At 47.1% G+C, this 20,672-nt stretch overlaps 2 protein-coding genes across 2 annotated transcripts; one reads left to right on the top strand and one right to left on the bottom strand.

Annotated features, from left to right (window-relative positions):
• Positions 1-1,328: 1,328 nt before the first annotated feature.
• On the top strand, positions 1,329-8,681 carry VRK3 (VRK serine/threonine kinase 3; the record flags this gene model as incomplete). Its single annotated transcript, XM_031060480.1, has 10 exons — positions 1,329-1,385; positions 3,732-3,798; positions 4,527-4,611; positions 5,073-5,175; positions 5,520-5,612; positions 5,770-5,902; positions 6,644-6,764; positions 7,026-7,084; positions 7,654-7,803; positions 8,383-8,681. Coding segments are annotated over 9 exons (867 nt in total), but the record flags the coding sequence as incomplete, so codon positions are not given.
• A 234-nt stretch (positions 8,682-8,915) lies between these two features.
• On the bottom strand, positions 8,916-19,635 carry CCNF (cyclin F). The gene is made up of 16 exons (XM_031060479.1): positions 19,486-19,635; positions 18,961-19,067; positions 18,178-18,245; positions 17,531-17,724; positions 17,140-17,193; positions 16,492-16,596; positions 15,889-15,966; positions 15,352-15,503; positions 14,427-14,591; positions 13,433-13,556; positions 12,896-13,076; positions 11,879-11,966; positions 11,385-11,484; positions 10,978-11,108; positions 10,625-10,794; positions 8,916-10,091 (listed from the first exon to the last, which is right to left on the bottom strand). Exons 2-16 carry the CDS (start codon positions 18,969-18,971, stop codon positions 9,694-9,696), a joined length of 2,019 nt encoding a protein of 672 aa, XP_030916339.1. The 5' UTR covers positions 18,972-19,067; positions 19,486-19,635; the 3' UTR covers positions 8,916-9,693.
• Between the last annotated feature and the right edge of the window lie 1,037 nt (positions 19,636-20,672).

Raw genomic sequence — 20,672 nt, 5'->3', positions numbered from 1 at the left:
CCGTGCTGTCCACCGGGCTGGCGGTGACCCGCAGGCTTGCAGGATCTGTCATTCATACAATATTCTGAGCTGGAAGATACCCACAAGTACCCGGGAGTGCAGCTGCTGTCCCTGCACAGACCCCCCAACAATCCCACCCTGGGCATCCCTGGCAGTGCTGTCCAAAGGCTCCTGGAGCTCTGGCAGCCTCGGGGCTGTGCCCATTCCCTGGGGAGCCTGGGCAGTGCCCAGCACCCTCTGGGGGAAGAACCTTTCCTGATATTCAATCTAAAGCTCCCCTGGCTCAGCTCCAGCCATTCGTCACTGGGCATCTGCCTGTCAGCCACTCTGCCACCAGCATAGTATCAAGCCGAGGCTACACTGCTCTGTTATTATAAAATGTCCATTGTTGGATCCACACTTCCTCTTTCTCTTTTAGGTCCAAAACCTATTTGCTGGCACTGTACAGGAGTTCCGGTGCTGTAAGTGGTGTCAATACCCACTAAATGTCAATTCTCAGTGTGTTTTGGGGCCAAAGAAAGCAACCACACCACATAGACTGCTTCTCAGCCATTTAGTACTGAAAGTGCTGATCTTTTCAGTCTAGTTGTAAACTTCCAAAGGGGAGTTTTTGATCTTCTTCTCTTGTTAATTTGGAAGCTGTCCAGGAGGAATTTTTTCCATTACCAAGTTTTGCCTGATACTTGGCTTTACTTTCTTTTTCACTATTCAAGCTGTTGCATAACAAAGTCTAAGCATCCATCTATCTTCTTAAAAAAATGGGATGAAAAGGAAAGTCAATAGTGGAGAGTGCTTTTATAGAAGTAGGTTTTAGGTGATGAGCAGCAGGTAATCTGTGGATAGCACTTGGTCTAAGAGCAGGAGAGGAGGAACTGCCCTGAGCCAAGTCATGGGTGCAAATCCTTTTGGATAAGGGAAGCCACATACAACTCTAACATCCATACAGAGCAGAGGGACTTGGCATCCCTTACAGACTTGTCAAACCATGGAGTGAGCTGGAGAGAGTGCTCAGCAAATGAATTTGGGGACGCCTTTGAGATTCTACTAATGATCTATTCTTCACATACTCCTCAAAGCCCCCCCATACTGTAGCCCTGCCCAGATGCTTCTGTGACTTAAGCAGAACTGCACTGCATGTCAGGGTGCTGAGCTCCTGGAGCAAGGTAAGAATTATTTTGTAGTGATCTGGGAAGGCGCTGTCGCAGAGGTTGCTTTGCAAAGCTCAAGGGAAAGAAGCAGAGGATGAATTAATCCAGCTGCACAGGCTGCATTTAATGATGCACAACCTCTTTTCCATGCTCCTGTAACCACATCTGTTCCATCCTTCCACAGCGCAGTCAGCATCTGGAACCTGTCCTCAAAAGCAAAGCTACTCCCTCAAACTTGTGAGTTTTGATCTGTTTGGGTAAGGAATAGTGCATAGAGAACTGTGTCCTGACCTGTTTGGCTGAGAGTATCTGAGAAATTGGGAGAGAGTGGTCGGAGAGCCCCCTGCTAAATTAGGAGATGGATCTGACCTCCTGAGGGTGTTGTGCTGGGATTTCAGTTGGCTTTTCTGCTAAAGGTGTGAAGAAAATGGATATGAGGATTAAAAAAAAACCTGAAGCCTTAATAACAGAAGGCTGCTGCTTTGATTGACCAGGCTCAGGAACCTGCAGAACTGAGCTTGGTGGTGTGAGGTGGAGATGTTGATTAGGGAATGTCAGACTGTCTTGGTTTGGAAAGACAGGTGCCTGCTAAGGAAAGCAGGAGCCTACCCTGAAATGGAAAATGTAAACTCCCTCCCTCCAAATTGCTATAAATTTTAAATTAAGGGGGCTCTCAGGCGAAAAAATATGGGAGCAGGAATAACAGTTCTTTACTAGGGAAGAAAATAAAAAGATAAAATAAAAAATGCAGTAAACTAAAACAACACTGACAGAGTCAGAACACAACCTGACACCCTGTTGGTCAGGGTGTTGGTAGGAGTCTAATTGGAAATGTGGCTGCAGCCCTCCTGGAGTGTCAGGGGTGGTTCTGTTGGAGCAGGGATCCTGTAGAAAAGGTGCAGTCTTCCTGTGAAGATCCAGTGGAAGAAGAGAGACAGCTGTTCCTCTGTGGAATCCAGTGGAGAAAGCTGCGCTGGTGTTCCAGAATCTCCAGATTATATCTGGGTAGAATGCTTGGCTCTCCCCTCTGGGTGGAGCATCTCCCAATGGGATGCTGTAGTTCTTATCAATCATGCATCAGTCATGCAGTGACATTCAATAGCCTGTTATCAGCAGATGTCTCCCTGGAGGGAGGAGTGGTTGTGGAAGAGATAAGGAAAACTCCCCACTTAACAGGAGACAGCTGCCATACAGATGGCAAATAGAATACAATTTGCTTGACAATCCAGGACACAGACCAACTTTCTCCTCGATGGCAGGCGTGCACACACCCTGCTCAAGTCTGGGGAAACTGGAGAGGTTGGAATTTGGTGCTGTGCTGAGGCTGTGTGAGAGCTAGCATGGAGACACTATGAAAAGCCAGAGCACACTTCGAAATCAAATAGGAATTATAGTTGGAGTTCCAAGCCAGCTTTCCAGGTTCTTGTCAATCTCTTGGGCTCTCCAGAAATGTGTCATTTCCAGTAACATCTGTTCTGTCGTGGAAATTCAGCAGATTGATTTTCAGTAGCTCACAAACCAGAGCTGAAAGACTGTTTTCTTGTCTGCTGTGGCTCTTGGGGGTTGCTGGTTTGTAGGAGGGCCAGTGCTGACTGATGGCTCTGTGGGGCTCTTGCATGCACTTGGATAATCCCTCTACCTTTTGTCAGAGGAGGCATGTAAGAGGGTGGAGAAGGAATACAGTGTGGAGGAGAAAAATCTGCTAAGTGCCACTAGAAAACTAGAACCAGTCAGTGGGAAACTGTAATCACTTCTGTAGGCAACACTCCCAACTTCTCTGTTTTTCTTTTGGCTGCTTGGTGGTCTGCTGAGCACTGTGGAGTGTGCTGTGGCACATGAGAGTATTTTGGCTCTGGGGTTTGATGACCCACATGGGCTCACAGGCAAGATGCAGAGTGAAATACCCTCTGGGACATGGTCTGTGCTCAGCCTGCTGTTCCTCCAGCTTTGATACCAGTTTTGTGCCAAACCAGGTAGAATATAACACTGCTGCTTTCTGCCATGCAGGATAGCAGCTGTCCTGAGTTAGTGTTGAGTAGATATGTGTGTGTAGGCAAACACATTCTGAGTGGGAACTGTGTGCAGTTGAGGTGACTCGATGACAGCAATACCTCAAATGTTACTAATACAGACTTTCCTGTCTCACTTTCTGACAGCTAGAATAAATGTTACACCTCTCTTTAGAGACTTGTGTGTTTGTAGAAATGCCTTCATCCCTGCTGTGGCTAAGAAGGTCACCTCTGGCTCCCGTTAACATAACAGCTGTGGGACCACAGCTCCCTCCATGCTGTGCCTGGGCTGCACTGGCTGTTGTTAACCCTCAGACAGCTGTAAATGGGCTGCTGGAAAGGCCTAACCTGAGATGGCCCCTCTCCTATTCTGTGCTGATACTCAGAGTTGATGTGTTTGTTAGGGGCAGCATTAAACAGGGAACCAAGACACCTGAGCTCTGCTCTCAGCTCTGTTAGTTGATCTTTGCTTTCTTTAAAATGAGTAGTTAAGGTCTTATAGCAATCTTACCCAAGCTTTCCTTTCCAGCAGGATGTGTGTGGCTGAAATAACACTCCTCCCTGTTCCCTTTAGGATGCCAAAGATGGGAGGATCTACAACGAACAGAATTTCTTCCAGCGAGCTGCAAAGGCAGGCACAGGTTGGTGCTTCTTGTGAGGGCAAGGACTAAGGATAACTGCCATTTCCCTCTCATTAGTTCTGTGAATCTCTTGGAAGGCCAGACTAGGATAAAATAATCCCCTGCTTGGTTAGTGCCAGAGTGCTGAGGAGTTTGGTCAATGCCAGTTCTCCCAGCGGTCTGTGTGCTGTAGGACAGTGCAGTATGAGCACAGCTTTCTTGTGCTCCTCACTCTGTCTTGATGTGTCTGGGAGCTGTCCAGCCCTGCAGCCTGTCTCACCTTGGCTCACTCTCCCGTTCCTCTTCCATGGGTGGTTCTGTCACCAGCTCTCTGGTATCAACTCCATTGATCCCAGAACTTGAGCAAGAACAAAGCTGCCCAGAGAATGTAGGCAAGGGGGGTGGAAGAATTTATGTCAAATCTACACTTCTGGGAGAAGTATAAAAATCTGCTTGTCCTTCATCCTCCCTCTCTCCCCTCTCCTTGTTTTCCCCAGCCCTGTAGCAATCCCATGCCATAGCCTGCTCTGGTATTCCCAGAATCTTCCCTACTCCATTCTTGCTCTACAGTGCTATATTCATTGACATGCCAGTGCACACATGAGACTGGAATTCTGGGGACAGAGTCAGGATGAGAGGCCACTGTCAGCTCTCCAGGGCAGAGCAGACCTTCAGAGGAGGAGCATCACTAAGTCCTTCCTCCTGGAGCTCCTCAGCAGCATGTGCTGCACTGTCCTCTTCTCTTGTAGTGGAGAAGTGGAAGAAGTGGCATTCCGTGCCTCTGCTGGGCATCCCCAACTGCGTTGGCTTTGGACTGCATGCAGACAGCTACAGGTGAGGTGACTGAGCTCTTGGGCTGTCTGAGCACCTCTGGCTTTCCTTCTCCTCTGCTTGCTCTCCACTAGTCCTTTTGTCATTGCACCTTGGGCTCCTGACCTTATGCACTGCTCCTATTGTGTCTTAAATGGTTTGCCTCTCATTGCTTTGTTTCCTTCAGTCCTTGTGTTGCTGGTGAAGTTACTGCTTTTGCTGCTGCTGCCCTTCAGGCCAGAGGACACCTTATTTTGGTCCTTGACACTTAACACAAAGGGGAGATTCAGGCTGTGTGTCTGCAGCACATGATGAGCACACCTGTCTCCTTTATAAGAAGTTTTCTCTTTTCAAAAGTCAAGGAAGTGTTTGCCCAGGTCAGCTTGGAGTTGAAGTGGGGTCCAATGGATCACTTGGCAAGTGTCTGTTGCAGGATCTCCAAACCAGGTAGGTACTGCAATGTGCAAAGCCCTTTTCTCCTGCAGGTTTTTGGTGTTCTCTGATTTGGGGCGATCTCTTCAGTCGGTCCTGAGCGATGGCCTGCACCTGCTGAGGGAGAAGGCAGCTTTTCAGATTGCAGTTCGTGTGGTATGTGGAGAACCAATCCTTCCCAAGGGACTTTTTCAGAAAGGACTTCTAACATCCTTCTGGATCTCCCAGAATTGTTTTAAAGCTGGTCCAGGGGCTTGGGTGGGGTCTCTAAACCTGCTGTTAACCTGCTGTAGCATCTTTTGACTACTGTGTCACCTTGAAGGAATTTGGGATAAGAAGAATGAGAAAAACCTGACCTTTGAACTTGAAGACTGTGAGACATGGTGTTTTTAGTGCTCATCCGTGTGGCCACAGGGAGCTGGGGAAGGTCCAGCTCAGTGACAGCCAGGGTGCTGCAGGAGCCTGCATGGATCTGATATGCTCCCCCTGTTTATTCTCAGCTAGACTGCCTGGAGTACATTCATGAGAATGAGTATGTGCATGGGGACATCACTGCTGAGAACATCTATCTGAACCCAGCAGACCTCACACAGGTAGGGAGCAGGAGCAGTGCTGCCAGGAATGGGCACTGGAGGTGGCATGGTGACTTGGGATAAGGCAGCCTCCAGATCCTTGCCTTGGGCAGGACAGCAGAGCAGGCTGGACAGTGGCTGCTCTGCACGCAGGTGGGTGCTCTGTGCTGCCCTGCAGGTGCCCCTCGCTGGCTACGGCTTCGCCTTCCGCTACTGCCCCGGGGGGAAGCACGTGGCTTGGCGCGAGGGCAGCAGGACCCCTCACGAGGGCACGGTGGAGTTCATCAGCCTGGACAGCCACAAGGGCACAGGTGGGTCTGGGTTTGTGACACGTGCTGGGGCTGCTCCTGTGGTGGTGCTCCCTGCTGGCGTTGCTGGCACTGCTGCTCTCCAGGCACTCACATGCACCAGGAACTGCGTTCCTCTTTGGGCTGTTCACTCCTGCCTCCCGATGGCTGCTGTGTTGGGACTTGCCAGGTCATTCAGTGATTGCAGCAGGGATGTTCCTGCTCCATCTGGAGCCTTGGCTGCTGCAGGCGTGTGGGGAATAGAAAACAGAGCCCTTCGTGCTGGCTTAGCAGGGATCTTTTTCAAGCCAGACAGGATCCCTGCCCAAAACAGATTTGCAGCAGGCTGTGCTCTGACCTTGAAGCAGTGAGAGCTGGAAAGGCATTTAAATCATAGAATCACTTTTGTTGGAAAAGACCTTTAAGATCATTGAGTCCAGCTGTAAACCCAGCACTGCCAAGGTCACCACTAACCCAAGTTTCCAAGTGCCACATCTACATGACTTCTAAATCCCTCCAGGGATGGAGACTCCACACTATCCTGGGCAGCCTGTGCCAAATTCTGTCCTTCTCCTGGTTGGGATGTGACTGCTCTTTCACAGCGTTCAGGAAATCTTCCTCCAGATGCTGGGAGGTGATTCCTGAACTATGTTAGCAGGCTCCCAGGAGTAGTGATACCCCAGAGCACATCCTCATGAAGCTCCTGAATTTCTTTACTTCTGCCCCTTCATGAGAGATGTGTGAATGTCTCGTGTTTCCCATCAGGACCATCTCGACGGAGTGACTTGGAATCTCTGGGCTACTGTCTTCTGAAATGGCTCTGTGGCACTTTGCCTTGGTCTGATGAGCTGGACAAAGTAAAAGTTGTGGTGGAACAGAAAGAAAGGTAGGAGAAATCATCTATTCTTCTGGGAAATGCTTAGCAGAAAGCAGCGAGGGGGGTTTGTGACTGAAATCCCCAGGTCACAATATACTGTTGGGATGTGGCAAATCCCACAGCCAAGGCTGAGCCTGGCCCCAGGGTGTTTGGTGAACCCCAGGTTCTGCTTCATCCAGAACATGGCCAGCTGAATTCAGCCTTTTGGGGATGTTTTTTTGTCAAAGCCAGGTGCTCAGGTGCCTGCTCCATTGCTTCTCCTTCTGACAGGTACAGAAAGGATGTGAGATGCCTTCTCCAACTGTGCTTCAGGCAGAGATCCATTCCAGGTATGGGCTTGCTCTCAGTGGCAGTGGTACTCAGGGATGAAGGACTGACTGTACCTGGAAGCCAGAACTTTCTCTGTGCTGGGGTGCTGGTTCAGAATGGCTTCCAGCGGTGATGGTGACCAAGCATTGCATGAACTGTCTGGCAGGCTGGGAACAAATCCCTTGTTTTCTGTACAGAAGAATGAGGGCTGCTCTCCATGATCTCTAATGAACCTTGCTGAAGGGAGAGCTGTGTTGGTGGGTTTAGAAATTAAATATCTGGGGCTAGAGGACACTTCCCCATCCCACTTTGTTGCCCAGAGAAGCTGTGGCTGTCCCATGCCTGGAAAGTGTTCAAGGGGTGGAAGGAGATGGACTTCAAGGTCCCTTCCAACCCAAACCAGTTGGTGATTCTATTTTATTGTATAATTGGGTGATTCTTTGAGCTTTGTATTAGCCTTGGTTTGGTTTTCCTCTCTGCAGCTGCCTGGGTTGGTGGGGGGTGTGAGCTGGCTGCAGGACAAGCAGCCTGAAATGGCCTTTTGGCAGCTGAAGTTTCTATGCTGCTCCCACAAACCCCTTTCCTGCAGATGCCCTGCAGAACTACCTGGAGCAGGTGCTGGCCCTGGAGTACGAGGAGAAGCCTGACTACGCGGCCTTGCGGCAGCTCCTGGGAAAACCACTGGAAAAGATGAAAGCTTCGGCTTACGACTCTGTGGATGTCCCAGTGGTGCCCTGAGGTGAGTGCTGGCACCTCCTCGTGTGCCCTGTGCTGCCACAGGCAGGTGAGGGCAGAGCAGGCTGGGCTGTGACATCTCTGCAGCTGAAACCAACCTGCTCCTCCTGACATGGCATTCCCTATTGATACCGAGCCAGTGCTGCACAAAGCCAGGCTTAGCCTGTGTTTCCTCAAGTTTTTCTGGAAACACTTGCCCAGGAAGGAATACAACAAGGGTTAATACAGCAAATGCTGAAGGAGCTGCAGGGCTATGGAGGTGATAACAAAATGCAGACTCAGGCCATCTGGCAATATTTTTTAATATCTAAAGCTCTAGGCTGTAGTTTTTGCTTTTCTCTCTCAGAAAGCAGCCTGTAGCTCCGGTTTTAGTGCCCACCTGCTATTTTAGCCATGAGGCACCTCATAGAGTGAGGCTTGATACAGAGCCACATCTGATTTTAGTGCCAGGCTGCATCAGCCAAGGCTCTGCATCCAGCAGCAGGAGCACAGAGTCAGCTCTTCACCTAATTTCCTCCTCCTGGGAAGGAATTTAAACTGATTCATCTTCCTCTTTTCTGCCTTTTTTTTTTTTTTTTTTCAGATCAAGGAAGAGTTCAGAGCTTTCTGCAGTGAGGCCTTTCCCAAATATATTTTCACTTTTACCAGTTTTAGAATGAGAAGTTTTTGTGTTTTCTTCTCCTGTTAATGTGACCCAGTGCTGAAGTTTGAGCTGCTGCTGTACCAAATTAATGTGAAGAGACTCCTGCATGGCAGATCAGGGGAAGCAGTAGCTGGAGAACTGCAGTGAAGCCACCATGAGCCAGGAAACTAAATCAGGGATTTTCTCTTTTGAATGAGAGTGGCAGTACATGGTTTTGTAATAAACTTTGTGGACAACTACCCAAGGCTACTCTTGTTTATTTGGAAGATTCAAGGCCTCTCTGGAACTGCTGTTGGGTTGTGAGGGTGATTTGAGCCCTGTGCTCCTTGTGAGATTTGTGTAAATAGCCTTCAGACAGTGCCACTGCAACCTAACCATCAGAACTCAGCTCAGAGCTAAACCCTGACCTCATCCCAGCAGTTCTCCAGGCCTCAGGCCAGGGAATGAGGGGAAGGAAGACCAGGATCCATCTCTACTAACAAAACAATTTTATAAAAAAACAGTCAATAAACACTCACTACACTGTGTGTAGCTGAACTGTTGCCAATGCCACAGTAAATTGGCAGTCCTGGAGTCCAGTTCCAGTGTTAGCTTCAGTGACATCTTTTTGAAGTCTTGTACCTTAGTATTCCAATTCCTATGTGTTAAGGCACAGAAGGATTTTTCAGGTGAAGAAAACATGGCAACAAGAGAAGAGGCAAATGGAGTTTAAACCATGTGAGAGGTAGGTGAGAGAGCAGCTCAGACCTGCAGTGAGCCTTCATTTACCTCTGGGGTTTTTCAATAAAAACCTTGTGTCAGTGCAGCAAATGCCATAGACAAGAAGAGGGGAGCTGAAGGAGACCTGGACAGAGTAAAAAGGCAGCACAACCTCAAAATAGGTCTTTCAAGTGGAAGATTCAAGCATAGTGTTACATTCAGAAACTTGAGAACCAATGTCAATTCATTTCATTCATAGTGCCAGGCCTCAGAGAAAGCAAGGGACAGGACAGCTCTTTTCTATCTCTAAGAGGGATGATAAAACTGGGCTATGAATTTCACAGAGAGAGCAGAACCTTAGCAGAGGATCAGGCAATAGGGGATACATAAAAAGGCAGCTGTGAATGGAGGAAATAGCCCAGCTGTACAAGACAGACAAGGTTGAAGGGAAGGTATTTTGGAGGTATTTACAATTATTCACTATCATCCCTGTATGACTGCAACAGAAATACAGTTTCTAGAAATTCCGGTAAAGTTAAAAGCATGAAGAAATCAGAGGCTTAAGAAGGCCAAGTTCAGCCTTTCTTCAGTGTGTTCTGCCATGTTTTTCCTCTTGACTTGCCTCCTGTGCAGGTAATGGGGCTGGCACGGTTCCTTGTTCATGGAATTGCCGTGGGGCAATGCTGAGGTAGGTTTGGGAGGAGCTCCAGGGCTGCCTTCAACAGAAGATGTAGGACTGGCAGTGTTGACAGAAGAGTAGCCCGAGCTCCCCTCTGGGTTGGGATTCCTTGGGGTGAGATATGCCCCTGGCAGCTCCCCCTCCCTGTGGGGTGCCCCAGAGCCATCCCATTCCCCGGGCAGGCTGTCCTCATCACTGGAGTCCTGGCCACAGTGCTCTGCAGGGTCCAGGTACAGCACTGTCACATCCAGGATCCCACTGGGGCTGGTAACTGCAGGATGGGAAAAGAGAAATCTTAGTTTGGCCCCATCCAGAACTAAGCAGGCACTCAGCACAGTCAAGCAGAAAAAAGTCAAGCAAGAGTCTGCTTACACCTGGAGGGCAGGGCATTAAGTTCACCCTCTATTCACACAGCATCTTTTCTTCCCTCAGACTATTTGAACAGCTACTAAGAGCTGTTAGAAAATGAGCAGCCAGGCCCAGGGTCAGCAAAACCCAACAGCTAATTAGTGTTCCTAAGACAGTGGCTCATTCATCACATTGGGTGCACTGCAAATAGCCTGACTCTGAAACGCTGAGCAAATACAAAACCCCTCATCACATTCTGAAGCAGTGCAGAGAAAGAACAGATAAGATACCTCTGAGAGAGTTTAACAATTATAACCATGGGGGAAGGGGAAGAGTTTTTCCACCTGGTCTTCAGCTGAAAGTTTAGGCATCTGGTGCCTGAGAAACAGTTTTAAGCAAAAATGAAAAGACAGGTTTAATCCTCTTGGCTGCTTTTTATAAGAATAAACTGCTCACCATCTCCTTCTCGCTCGCCTTCACTTTCCTGATCACCTTCATAACCAGAGCAGGAATCTAAACTCCAGTCAAGGAAGTTGTCCAGCAGACTTTCTTCCTGGGAGGACAGCTCTGCTGTGGGTGTAGTCACAAAGCTGCCTCTGTCATCCTGAATGCTGTCTTCCCTCCTCCTGTAGCAAAACACCCCAGAAATCATATGTCAAAATCCAAGTCTTCTCCAGCTCTTTTAATAGGTATGTCAAGATGGTGACAGGAAAATGGATTGTATTAAGGAATGAAACCTCAGGGTACCAGAGAGGAGGAAAAGCTCTGGCTGATCTTCAGAGCTGCTGACAGCCATGAGTTATACTCACCTTTTAGCTCTCTTTCCAGAGGGAGAGCTGAGGAAAGTCTGAATTTCCACTACGTTCCTGTGCAAGGGACTGGGCTCTGGGTCCTTCTGTTTCACACCCAACAATGAGCAGAGCTGGCTGTAACTCATAACCTAAAATATTAAATAAATAAACAAACAGATTTTAAAAAGTCAAAGCACCTGTAAAAATTAGACCATGAGATTCTTATGAGAACTAAATAGCCAGAACACTATTTATTTTCTAGGAGAAATCTATCCCAGTGAGTTCTTCCCACAGGCACTCAAACATCAGTTAAGAGTCCCTGCAACTCAATTTTTAAACTCTCACTTTATTCACACAGCCTGCCATGGGACAGCAGCTCTGCTCTGGATATCAGACAGCAGCAGATGCAGCCACAGCTCACCCACCTGTTCTTTGCCAATTTCTTCATAGCGCTCATCTTCAAATCGCTGTTTTACTGCCATGAGGGACACCTGCCTGTAATCCTTTGGGACATCATCATGGAAGCTGGAAAGAAAGATTGAAACCCCTATCTTACAATGGATTCTATGAAACAGTATTAAGAAAACCTGCCAAGTTAGATAATTTTCCTCTGTCGCTCAGTGCTGTGCTAAGGGAGTTGGTGTTTCAGCAGCTTCATCAGGACACCTGGTGGCTTCTAAGCATGTCAGCATCTAATTCCTTTTCTGTCCCTGTTTTCTGTGACCCAGGGCCAGACCAGCTGGCAGAAATAGAACAGCTGTCCCTGAACTGGACCTTAGGGCCTTGTGGCAGGGGAGCAAGGCAGCTAACCAAAGGCCCTTCCTTCACTGGGAAGGGCTGACTGTACAGGTGCAGCACATTTGCCAGAGCTGCAATCCAAGTACTCATGTGTCCCCTCAAAGAGTCTCAAAATCATTACCACTTTTGGTGGAGGCTCAGCACACAGGGCAAGAGGTCTTCTTGAGAGAAACCAGTGCACTCAGACAGCTGGCTGGTCCAGGAGTGTGCTGGAGAAGAGAGTACATATTCATATATTGAATTACATATTCATGAAGTGCAGTAGTTCTGTAGTGAGTCAGCTTATTTTCTTTAATAGGCTAAGGATTGTGATATTTGCAAGCTTATATCTGTCCATAGTTTGTTCAAGTTCACAGCTGGCTTTAAGGATAGGTTTATCTGCCAAACTGATGTTAGACCTAATGACAGAAATTTTCAGGCTCATTTAAATACAAAGCCTGCATAGCCTGATGCTAACACTCTAGTTCACTATTAAGAGGTAAAATAGAATCAGAGAGCCATGGAATGGGTTGGGTTGGAAGGGACTTCAAAGCCCGTCTCATTCCACTCCCTGCCATGGGCAGGGACACTTTCCCCTGTCCCAGCTTGCTACAAACCTTGTCTGACCTGGCTGTGGACACTTCCAGGGATCCAGGGGCAGCCACAGCTTCTCTGGGCACCCTGTGCCAGGGCCTTACCACTATCACAGGAAACAACACCTTCCCAATATCCCATCTAACCCAGTCCTCTGGCAGTGGGAAGCCATTTCCCCTTGTCCTGTCTCTAGGCCCTTGTAAATAGACTCTTGTCCATGTCTCCTGTCAGCTCCATTCAGGTACTGGAAGGCCACAATTAGGTCACCCTGAAGCTTTTCTTCTCCAGGCTGAACAATCCCAATTCTCCCAGCCTTTCCTCATAGCAGAGCTGTTCCAGCCCTCTAATCATCTGGGTTGCCCAGTACAGCCAAACAGGCTGAACTCAGCTCTTCATTCTGACTTCTTATACCTGTCCCCTTCTTCTCCATTCTTCTGTCCACCTCCCCCAGCCAAGTGATTGGGACATCTTGCCTAAAGACAAACTAACACCCAAAAACCCCAAAAAAATCTCCCTAGAAAGAGAAGGCAGATGGGCAGTCTGTGCTTGAGGTAAGATGGGTTACCTTGCCCATGCAGGATCTTGGCCAGCAGCAGTGCAGCAGCAGCCAGCCGGGCTGGGGAATACACACTGAGGCTTGTGTTCAGGAGGGACAGCTCACAGATGAAGCTGTAAAGGTGAAGAGTTCTTCTCTCCAGCGAGACAATGCTTGACAGAACTTCTTTGTAGTCCAAAATGGTGGGTATCTAGTGCAGAAAGGAGAACAGAGGTTGAAAATACAAGACCAGCACAAAGTGTTGTGCTGTTGGAAACAGCTGTTTCCAGGTGCTGGATTTTGTTTGTTCGGGGCTTTTTTGTTTAACTACTACATTGACATTGATGCATTCTCCAGTGATAGAATAAATGGCCTCTTAAAACTGAAGTTTCAATCTCTACAGAAGGCAGAGGGTTCTGTATCTGCATACTCTGAGACATGAACAGGTTCCACAATTGATTGAGAACTCTGACTTAAACCCCCAACTCATGAGATAGGAACTGCTACAGCCTGACTTGAACAGCAACCCAAGGGCAGGGAAATATTCCATCCACTTTCCAAACTCACCCTTATCTTTCCTTCTAAGGCAGAAATTATCTCGCCCATCATTCTGACCAACTCTTCATATTTGTAGGAGTTGTCTGTCAGCCACACAGCTTCCCGTATCGTCAGCATCTCTTTGCTGATGAAACTGTAATGTTAAATATTAAGTTAGCCCCAGCAGAAAGGGGATTTGTGCACTTACAGCAGATAACTACACCCACAATGACCAGAGTTAAACAACTTCACAAGGTACTTTCCCAGGTAGACCAGCAAAGAATTGCAGCTCTTTATTTCACCTGTAAGATGGAGCCACCTACTAGAACATTCCTAATTTGGAATGTTCTTCCTAATACGGAAGAAATTCTTGGCTGTGAGAGTGGTGAGGCCCTGGCACAGGTTACCCAGAGACACTGTGGCTGCCTCTGGATCCCTGGAAGTGTCCAAGGCCAGGTTGGACAGGGCTTGGAAGCATCCTGCGATAGTGGAAGGTGTCCCTGCCCATAGCAGGGGGTGGGATGAGGTGATCTTTAAGATCCCTTCTAACCCAATCCAGTCTGTCATTCTCTGATCCTGATTCTTCATCTCTGAAGCCTCTCCTAGGTTAAGATGCAAGATATTAAGGAAATTAACACAGAAGGATAATCTTCCACCACACCATGCAGTTCATCTGAGTGTACACAGGCTCAGCTATGGAATGCTGCTGCTTCTATTCCTTTCCAGCTTTCTCATGCCAATATGGTGTCAAAGACTCCAGTTGCTGATGGAATGCATGTAGAGCAATCCACAACTATGACCATGTGTTTAAATAAGAAAAAAAAAACCTGCAAGAAACTACCTTTTTTGCCTTGTTTACAGAGTGTGTGTTTGTATGTAAACACAGTTAAACAGCAGTCAAAGTAGAGAAAAGTCAAAGAGCCCTTCCAGTATTACAAGCAAGGAATGGGGAAGAAGTTTGAGCTGCAGGAAAGAATTTGGAAGATCATAATGACCACCTGTGCTCACCAGCCAGAACCCTCACCGTGTGCAAATGACCATGCAGGCTATTCCCAAAAGCTGGAGCCGAGCACGAGGTACAGGTCTCAGCGTCAAGTAACGGTCCACACACCCCACTGTCATGTGCAGGCACAGGCTAGAAAAGTCCTTCATGGTAGCCACTTCCACCAGCCAATCCACCAGGATATACCTAGAACAGGAAGAGAGACTTAAGGAAGAACTTGGGAAGTGGTGTCCCACACTATGACATCCAACTGGAGAATGAGCCAGGCCAAGCAGAGCAGTGACAAGTGTTCCTGACATGCCTCCCTAGAGAAGAGCCAACTCCCTCAAGCGGGGTTGTGGCTGTGGTGGATCCTCCTGCAGCCCTCCTGGCAAACCTGCCTGCTCCATCCCCTCCCTGCACACCAACACACACCGTGTGGGGAATAAACAGGAGGAGTTGGAGATGTGTGTGTGGTCACAGGGCCATGATCCCATTGCCATTACAGAGCCACACCGGGACACCCATGTGACTGGAATGCTGCCATGCATGGTTATGTACTTTTTTAGGAAAGCAATGCCAGCAAGGGGAAGTGGTGGAGCTGCCCCTACATGTGAGAGAGCAACTGGAATGTATCAAGGTCTGCCTAGGGAACGATACAGAACTCATCCATAAGGATTAAGGGGCAGGCTAACATGGGTGACACTGCTGCAAGTGTTTATTCAGGAAAAGGGAGTCAATAGGGACTTTGAACAAGGTCTGAAGTGACAGGACAAGGGAGAATGGCTTCACACTGACAGATGGCAGGGCTAGATGGGATATTGGGAAGAAATTCTTCCCTGTGAGGGCCATGAGACCCTGGCACAGGTTCTCTAGAGAAACTGTAGAAAGATTGTATGTAGAGATATGCAGGGAAATAGGGAATAGTTTTTGTTGTGGGGCCTCACTCATGGATCCAAGTTCCTACCTCATTATTTCATTCATTCCTTTCTGCACAGTGAAGATGCTTTGCTTGCTGATAGGAAGGGAAGCTTGAAAGATTTGAGAAACCATTTCCCTGGAAGATTTTGCTTCTAATCCTAGTTGGTTTCCACTCCCACAAGCTTTGGCTAAAGCTATCTGTAGTAGAGAGAACACAAAAGAAAGCATGTTTATTTTTACCAAATGCAAACTAAGGCAGCAGAGGATGGTCCTCTATTTTTCCTGCTCAAAACACTGAACATGGCAAACTACTTGAAAGTAGTTCTTAGTTTGGTTTAAATGTTGAGCACACAGATTATTTGGGGCCAGTCTTTTAAGTCCATCAAAAGATGCATCTTCACTCCATTCTGCCACCAGTGTGCTGCAATTTCCCAAAGAGAATCTGCAGAGTAGATACAGATGTGCACATAAAGACAATACTCAGCAATGCTGGTCCTGCTTCTAAAAAGAGCAATTTAAACCTACAATGGCAGCACAGAAAGGACCAAATAAAGACTGCAACTCTGGGAAAGCTCAGTCTTACCTGTGCTTCCCAGCAGCCCTTGGCTGCGTAGTCTCGTAGCTTCCTGAGACTTTGGAGGTATCTGCCAGGATCCGACATCTACAGAGAGGAACACAAGCAGATGTAAAAACCCACAGCCTTTGCACAACAAACAGAAGGACTGTAGCACCAGTACCCAGAGAAAAACACTGCCTGGAGGTACACCTATTATTTCAGCAGCAAGTCTGTTTTTTATCATGACACCACTGTTTTTAAGAACATTTTTTCAGGTCTCACAGGAAATGAGAGCAGTCACTCAGGATTCCAAGGGGACAGCTTTGGCAGATTTAGTAAAGACAAGGCAGGAGCCTCCTGGTCTTGTTCACCAGAGCCCTGGGATCACTGGCCAGCAGTGCTCAGGCTTCAGCAGAGTTGGAGTAAACTTCTGTGGCACCTTGGCTATACCTGCCTGTAGCCTCATTTCAGACACCAGAGCTCATTTCAGAGAGTTCTTAGTACTCTCCTTGTTTATGAAGAAGGTAAAATCTGAGGAATAGCAATTGCTTTCTGAGGACATTCCTTGCACCTAACAGAGATCCAGAAGTTAGTGTAAAAGTTGTTTGGAGACAAAAAATGACTACTTACAGCAGCTTTTCTGTTGTTTTCCCAAAGGAGGTAGGAGCTGATTAAACAACCCTGTTTTGAGGATTCTTCAAGCATTTCAAGGGATTCTTTCTTTTTTCCTTCATCCTAAAAACAAAAGGCATATATTGGTATTCCTTCTGTCCAGACAAGTGGATGCCTCAACCCTTCAGAAGCTACAGAACACTGTGCTAAAGCTACAGAGCAGAATCCATCCCTTGGGAATGCCCTTCAGCCTCTGAGGAATGCTCCCCCATCCACTCAGTGCTACCATTTGCACATGCAAGCTCTGAGAGCAGTCAGTGCTTTTCCTCAGCCAGACAAATGCTTTTTGGCTTGCTTGCCACTGAAGGCTTTTTATTTTATTTTTTGTTTTACAAGGCATTACTACTGGAAGGCTTCCTTTGAGACCTGAACATACTGCAAGGCCATGATTAAGCCAAAATTAATTTCACCGTTTGTACAATTCAATAAAGTAAGTTAATAACGTTCCTTTAAACAAGCAGTAAATTAAACTCATGAGAACAGAAACTCCTGGGACCCTTGAGGACTAAAAGAGCATCTGGCTGATTTATGTTTTTAATCAAGCTAAACAACATTAGCATCACCAGAAAAAAACCCAAATCCAAACCCATCAGAAATACTGCTCACCTCAAAGAAATTCAAAACCTTAGCCAAGCTGTGGAGAATAGATCCTTTCTGAGCCTGAAGAAAGCATCAAAATAAAGCATTGTTAAACCACAGCAATTCTTGCAGTAATTTCAGACTACAGTTTTGGTTTATCTTTCAATCATTCTTCCCCCTTGCTTTTCTCTATGTTATCCTGAGATAGCACTGAACCTCTCCGAAGAGACAGTACAGGCCTCCAGCACTCATGATCTGTCATGTGCAGTTTTGCAATAAAGTCAATAAATGACTGAGCCACCGTTGTTGAAGCAACAAGAATACAGGAGGCTCCTCAGGGAAACGAAAGTATTCTTTCCAAAATAACGAGACGCAGTTACTGACGTAGGGTAAAGCCAAGGGCAGAGAGAAACCTGACCTTGTCAAGCTGACACTCTGCCTTGAGACTCTCGTAGACCACAGCCTTACAGCAGCTGCCAGAGAAGGACCAGGGAGGACGGATGAACAGCCAGATAAAGGGGACTGCACACACATTTAGGTGCTCTGCCAAGCTGAAGTAGTGAGATGCCTTTATTCCATTCACTTCTGCACGCCCGTGGCCCGTGATGGACACTGAACCAGAGAGAAAGCCAGGAATCAAGTGGAGTTTGTTCACAATGCCTGCTTAGCATTCAGTCAGGCCAAGACAGACAGGAGGAAACAAACAGGAAAAGGTTGACTGTTTCTGTCATTTAGAGCCTTACAAATCATGGAGGTTGCTAAAGAAGAAAAATCTTAACTACAGTCAGGCTTTAGGAACACATAACCTAAGTTGGGGAGTTCATTCTGCAAATACCAACTGCCTTGCCAGGACCCTGTGTCAGGAGGCTCCTCCTGTCACTTGTCAGGCCCTTTCGATACATTTATCCCACTACCAAAGTAGCTGAGTTTCATCACAAGCTCGCAGAGGATAACTCCTAACCCTGAATTCCCAGTGGCAGCTTTGTGGCCAGTGCCTAAGCAGAGCAATGTAAAACCTCCTCATGCCACCTTCCCCAAAGCCCCAGGACAAGCTCCCACACTTACGGCCTTCGTTGTACAGGTACGCCAAGCTCAGCTTCACAGCAGCTTCAAAGTTACCACTTTCAGCAGCCCTGAAGGGCAAACAGAGAAGGCACTGGAGGTTAAAATCCTTCCTAGCACCAGAATCCACAGTTTGGTCCTTGTGCCCTCAAGGACATGCATCAAAACATCAAGCCCTTGTGCTCCTCCCTCCCAAAGTGATGTGCACATACTGGTCTGCCTCAAAAGGAAGTGACATTCAGAAGCAAAACCACTAGCATGGCATTTAAACATCTTAGAGAAATATCTGACACCAATAGATCCCCTTCAAATCAGATGGATAAAAAGATGTTCCTCATCTTTTTGAAGCAGATTTATTGTTACCCTTTAAAACTTTGTTACTGAAATTCACCTGTTTTTCATTACACTGGTTTGTACAAGAAGGGACCAAGCCAACTTAGACTTAGAAACAGGATTATTCTCTGGAGCCCCTGACCTCACTTGTTCATTCACATAGGAGCACCACAAAGAGGTTTTAGGGAATGTGTTACGTTCCAATCTGGAATATTAATGCCTGTGAAGAGAAATAACTGGTACATGCAATAGGGCCTGCTCTAGTTAAAGAGGCAGCAGTGACCAGCAGCAGCTTAGACCTGAAATCAACCTTTTTTTCATTGCCAAAGCAAATATTTCCCCTCTTTGTACAATTCAGAACCCCCAGTTACACTGAGGACTGATTAGAACAGTTAATCTTCCTTCAAACATCATCTTCTAAAAGGCCAGACAAATTTGATGTTTAAAACTTACCTTTCAAACATCCTCAGATGATTTGGAGATGGCCACAGGTCTTGGAAACTTGCATGTGCCCAAACACTGGAATGATTATCCACAAGGTATTTAAGATGTGAGTGCACCTGCATGGAGGGAACACAGAATAATGATTACCAAAATAAAAGGACCAACAGAAAAACAGGTCTTTGCAATCTTATTTTAGAGAAGTAACTAATTGATCACAAGTTATGTTTAACTTGCTGCCTGCCTGATAACCAGTAAGGCAAGAGATGCCAAACCAAATCCATTTGTTCAGCCACAGTAATCTGTCAGGACAATTTCCACAGAAAAGGTACAAAAAGTAGTCAAATACTGCTGCTACTCTTAACTTGAGCAGCGAGAAGTGAAACTGTCCCTGGGATAGCAAAAATCTCAACCCTGCAGGCACTCCTTGGGTTTGTTCAGGTTCTGTGACATGAGAAGCCTGTTCTGTGTGCAGTCCAGGCTCCTGGAGGCAAAGCTGAGCCCTGAGCCTGGCAGAGGGGAAGCTGCAGCACTTACAGCTCTGACTGAGAGGATGTCTGCAGCAGGGAGGCCCTTCAGGATGTGAAACAGAACATCTTCAGGGAGGTTCAAGAACGTCAGGACTCGAGGCCGTTTTATTATCCTTCGCTTTGAAGGGAAAGAAAAACATCTGGAACACCTACAGTGAACCACTGGAAAAGAAAAACAGAGGACACCTCAGTTAGTGATAGAACAGCATAAGGAAAAAGGTACTACACAGTAGTACACACATACACAGGTGTTCACTTGAGCACCTCTTCACTGCAGCACAGGACACTGCAAACACATTAACCAGGCATATACAGCTCATGCCTCATAATGCCACAAGACTAAAGTACAGAGCAGAAAGGCCTTGTTTAAATTGGTTAATGAAGCCAAGAGACTCAGAAGGGGTGGCTCAAGCGCTCTTCAACAAGAGCCCCTCTGAGCCCTGACTCCTGTGACCACGTTTAGTAGTGACAAACAGTTCAGCTGTCCCTGTTCAGTAGTAACAAATAGATTAACTGTTACTACTGTCACTTCATCTACCTCCCCCAAGCCCCAACTTTTCCTTCTCAACTGACAGCAGTCCCTGGAACACAACCAGAGATATTAAGAAGACAACCAAACCTACTCAAGCCTATCTTTTCAAGCAGTTGCTGCCAGGAATGCTAATGGAAGATCCATTGCCTATATCTTCTGGAGTATTATTTCAAGGCAATATTTATATATACACACACACACATACATACATATTTATGTATACAAAATGTACTATCCTCAGCAGTATTATTGCCATGAAAATGAAATGGACACCCAAAATGAGATACCAGTTCAGCCTATAGGAGCATCCAAATGGGGACCAGAGGGTTCATGAGCAGCTCAGTGAAAACTCCATTTTTACAGACAGGAAGTGGCACAGGTTCATTTCCAATGTGTTGCTTCACAAAACCAGAGTGGTTTAGGCTGCAAGAGAACTCTGGGGATCACCCACTTCAACCGTCCAACCAAGCGGGGCAGGACCACATCCAGGTGGATTTGAACAACTCCAAGGATGTGGATCCCACAATCGCTCTGGGCAATCAAGTACCATCGTTCAGCTACCCTTACAGTAAAAAACCACTTTCTTTTACTTTTGAATGGGGTTTCCTTCACAGTCCTGCGCACCCTGCAAACTCACAGACGCCCGAGAGGTTTTCCCACGC

This window comes from Geospiza fortis, unplaced genomic scaffold (genome assembly GCF_000277835.1).
Source record: "Geospiza fortis unplaced genomic scaffold, GeoFor_1.0 scaffold114, whole genome shotgun sequence".
Lineage (NCBI taxonomy): Eukaryota > Metazoa > Chordata > Aves > Passeriformes > Thraupidae > Geospiza > Geospiza fortis.
The sequence above is the reverse complement of the archived record's forward strand: the minus strand, read 5'-3'. Positions and strand labels throughout refer to the sequence as shown.

What these genes read in the sequence shown, in the direction of transcription:
- CCNF (XM_031060479.1), bottom strand. An exon ending in TGCATGGTCATTTGCACACG is followed by an intron (nt 13,557 to 14,426) that starts GTGAGGGTTCTG and finishes TTAACATTACAG; the next exon opens with TTTCATCAGCAAAGAGATGC. An exon ending in TCTGGAAAGAGAGCTAAAAG is followed by an intron (nt 10,795 to 10,977) that starts GTGAGTATAACT and finishes GTTTTGCTACAG; the next exon opens with GAGGAGGGAAGACAGCATTC.